Source organism: Aphanomyces astaci, assembly GCF_000520075.1.
Source record: "Aphanomyces astaci strain APO3 unplaced genomic scaffold supercont1.20, whole genome shotgun sequence".
Taxonomy (NCBI): Eukaryota; Oomycota; class Saprolegniomycetes; order Saprolegniales; family Verrucalvaceae; genus Aphanomyces; species Aphanomyces astaci.
Window position 1 is genome coordinate 559618 of NW_009798283.1, and position 3076 is coordinate 562693.

The 3076-nt window shown below is 48.7% G+C and overlaps 1 protein-coding gene across 1 annotated transcript; it reads right to left on the reverse strand.

Annotated features, from left to right (window-relative positions):
* Positions 1-634: 634 nt before the first annotated feature.
* Positions 635-1312, reverse strand: H257_08837 (hypothetical protein; the record flags this gene model as incomplete). The annotated part of the gene is made up of 1 exon (XM_009834903.1): positions 635-1312. One exon carries the CDS (start codon positions 1310-1312, stop codon positions 635-637), a length of 678 nt encoding a protein of 225 aa, XP_009833205.1.
* Between the last annotated feature and the right edge of the window lie 1764 nt (positions 1313-3076).

Sequence of the window (3076 nt, forward strand, 5' to 3'; positions counted from 1 at the left end):
GGTACCATGGGACTCGGGGAAGTGGCATACTCACGCACCATAGGCGGCGAAGCAGGATCGGTGGAGGCGGCGTCGCGTGTCGCCGAAAACGAGTTCAAGCCAAAATCGCGCATTTCGGCCACCGGAGAGGTCAAATCGTGAATTTCAACGTCCATGTCGTCGGAATTCGTATCACGCGTCCCAGTGGTAGGTGGTGAGAGTGCATCCATGGCCTGCACCATAGAATTGGTGCCGGCGGCGACGGTAGAGGCGAAAAAGGGGGCATCTGTAGCTCAAGTGATAGAGCGCCCGATTCGTGACCTGAAAGTCCCGAGTTCAAGTCCACCATTTCGCGACATTTTTCATATTTTTTTTTTTACTTGGAAGTACACAAATGTCAGGCATTCCAAAATTCTTCCGAGGCATTAACGATGAGCAACTTGCTCATGGACTCATTAAGTTAACCATATTGCCCAGGGTAGTGAAATTTAGCCCGCCTGCGGCGCTGAGGGTAGTTATTGTGCCCGCGAAGGCCCCAAAGTAGTTATTAAGCCCGGGTAGTTATTGTTACCTATACGGTACTTTGACCTCGAGCCACCTACGTTGAAAGAGTACCTGAACATGTTGGAATTTGTAGAAGTTTAACAAAAAAAATCTACTGCTTGTTCATTAGCAACTTTATCAAAGCTGCCATTGACTCCTGTTGACTACGCATTGACTCCTGTTTGTTCCAAATTTGTTGCGCAAGCAACTCGCGATCCTTTTGACGTTCCTTGATTTCGTTTTCATGCTTCTCGCGTTGAAATTCCAGTTCGGATTGAACTTGCTCGTGCATCATCGTCGTCACCTTTAGCATCTTACCGCCACCACCCCGACAAGCACCATCGTCGTCGACATCATGCTTTCGCTTTCCCAGCGACTGCATCGCCTCCTCGCGCACAACACTGCCCAGGTTGTCGTTGTGCTCGTGTGTCTTCTTGGCATCTGCGATTCGCTGCGACTCTTCTTCCTTTGCGTCGTCGTGTGCTGAGAGTATGTCATCGAGCAGGGCCACCTTCTCCCCAACGTCTTCTGAAATGCCAGAAGCACGTGCTGACACGCGATGGATCTTGCGGTGTGCCTCCGCGAGAGCAATGAACCGATTGTTGGCCTTCTTCGCGTCGAAGTCAGGGCGGCCAAAGTCTTCGTTCGCCGCTAGAGTTTCCGCAATGGCCGTCCAGTTGTCCATGATGAGTCCGCGTCGGGCAAGGAAGGGCATGTCGGCGGAGACTTGGCGAAGAAGCATAATGTCTTCCTCTTCGGTGAAGTTGCGGCGCTTTGGTGGCGTTGACATGGTTGGTGTCCAGAGGGATGTATGGACAAAACCAAAATTCCACAGTCAACTCACACGGTGGACAAAACATTCATTTAAGGAGGTTCCAGAACTAGATTTAAGAGGTGGACTCCGGTTTTGTCATCATATGGTGGGGCGTCCTACTGGATAGGGACTGAAATTGCACCAAAACCTCTCTATTTCCAAAGCCATTCTTCGCAGAGCCTATATTCGGTGTCGTTGCCCGATCATGTTTCAGTTCGAGGTCAAGTGCAGTTTGTGCCCACACATATAACCGCGTACCTTTGCGTTTTGGAACTAATGCGTCAAGATTGAATGGCATTCGTTCTGAGGTCTGCTGAATGCAAGTATACATCAAACGACTTGAAAACTGAGGACTTGGTCAAGGGGGATGCTGACGCTTTAAGATTTGGCTGTGCATGCCAGGTACCCAATGTGTGCCATCACTCGTAGTTATTGGAGCTAGACTATGCTTATGTGAGGGCAATAAATAAGAATGGCGAACTTCTGCTATGCTTTCGACGTAAAGTTGTCATCTTGGCCAATATGATTGCACCTTTGTGTAACGGTAGCGAGCTTCACAGAGTATATTGGAAAGTGATTAGATTGTCGTCTTAAACTACCAACTACGAAAATGTATACTATGCTAAACTACATCAACTAAATGATTTTCTCTTGGGCTTCGTCAACGGCCTTGCCCGTTATTGGGGCGACGATTTTTAGCTTGTTCGACAGCCTTGCCATCGTTTTGTTGACGATTCAACAAGCTGTATTCTTGGTCGGCAACCTTGCCATCGTTTTATTATCCCCCGGTTGTCGACTTAGCAGCTTGGATTTTTGTACTCAGGTCTTCAAGCACTCGTTTGAAATGGGAAACATGCTTGATGATGCACTCAAGCTCTCAAATTGCTTCGTGCTCGAGCAAACCATGCCACTTGACCAAGTACTCTTTCTTCCGATTGAACTGTCGTTGCTTCAACAGCGCTTCAACGATGTACAGTTCATTTCCTGCGTCGTCGATAATGATAGGAATTGCTTTGGGTATTGGTCTTCCTTGAAATTATTCTCGATTTTGGACATGATGCTTCAAGCGATCCACATTGTAGACATCGTGAAGCCTGCTCATGCTTCGTGGCAGCTTCAACCGCATCGCATTCGCGTTCACAACTTCTTGTATCTTGAACAGCCCAGCGAATCGTGGCACGAGCTTCGCCTTTTTATTATTGTTTTTGACTTGAGCATGCTCCAACGGAAGAATCCAACAACACTTTCACATATTTGCCATTCATTACACCCGACTTAAGCATCAACGCTGGTGACTTCTTTCCAACGTTGGGTTCGACTGGAACAACCGTTCCCACAGTCCCCTTGTCGTCGTTCACTTCCTTGACGACTCCAAACGAGATGCACTCAAAATCATCGTTCGACACTTGCTCATGGACTTCGAGGTTGTTCTGGTGGCTGGGCGGTGTCTGCCCTGCTTTCTTCTTCTTGGACTTCCGACACTCTGTCGCGATATGCCCAACTTCTGACAGTTGTAACAGCGAATCTTGCTGCTATCCTTCCTCCGACTGCATTGCATCGTGACATTGTCAACTTCCATGTCTGTGGACACTTGCGACTCCAAACGCGGTACATGTCCTTCGCGCTGGCCGCTTCCATAGTCCGTCCGATTCCATCGGTTCGGCTTGTCGGGACGCTTCATCGACGAGAGTGAAACAGAATGCGCACGTTCATACTCCAACGCCGCCTTGATCGCTTCAG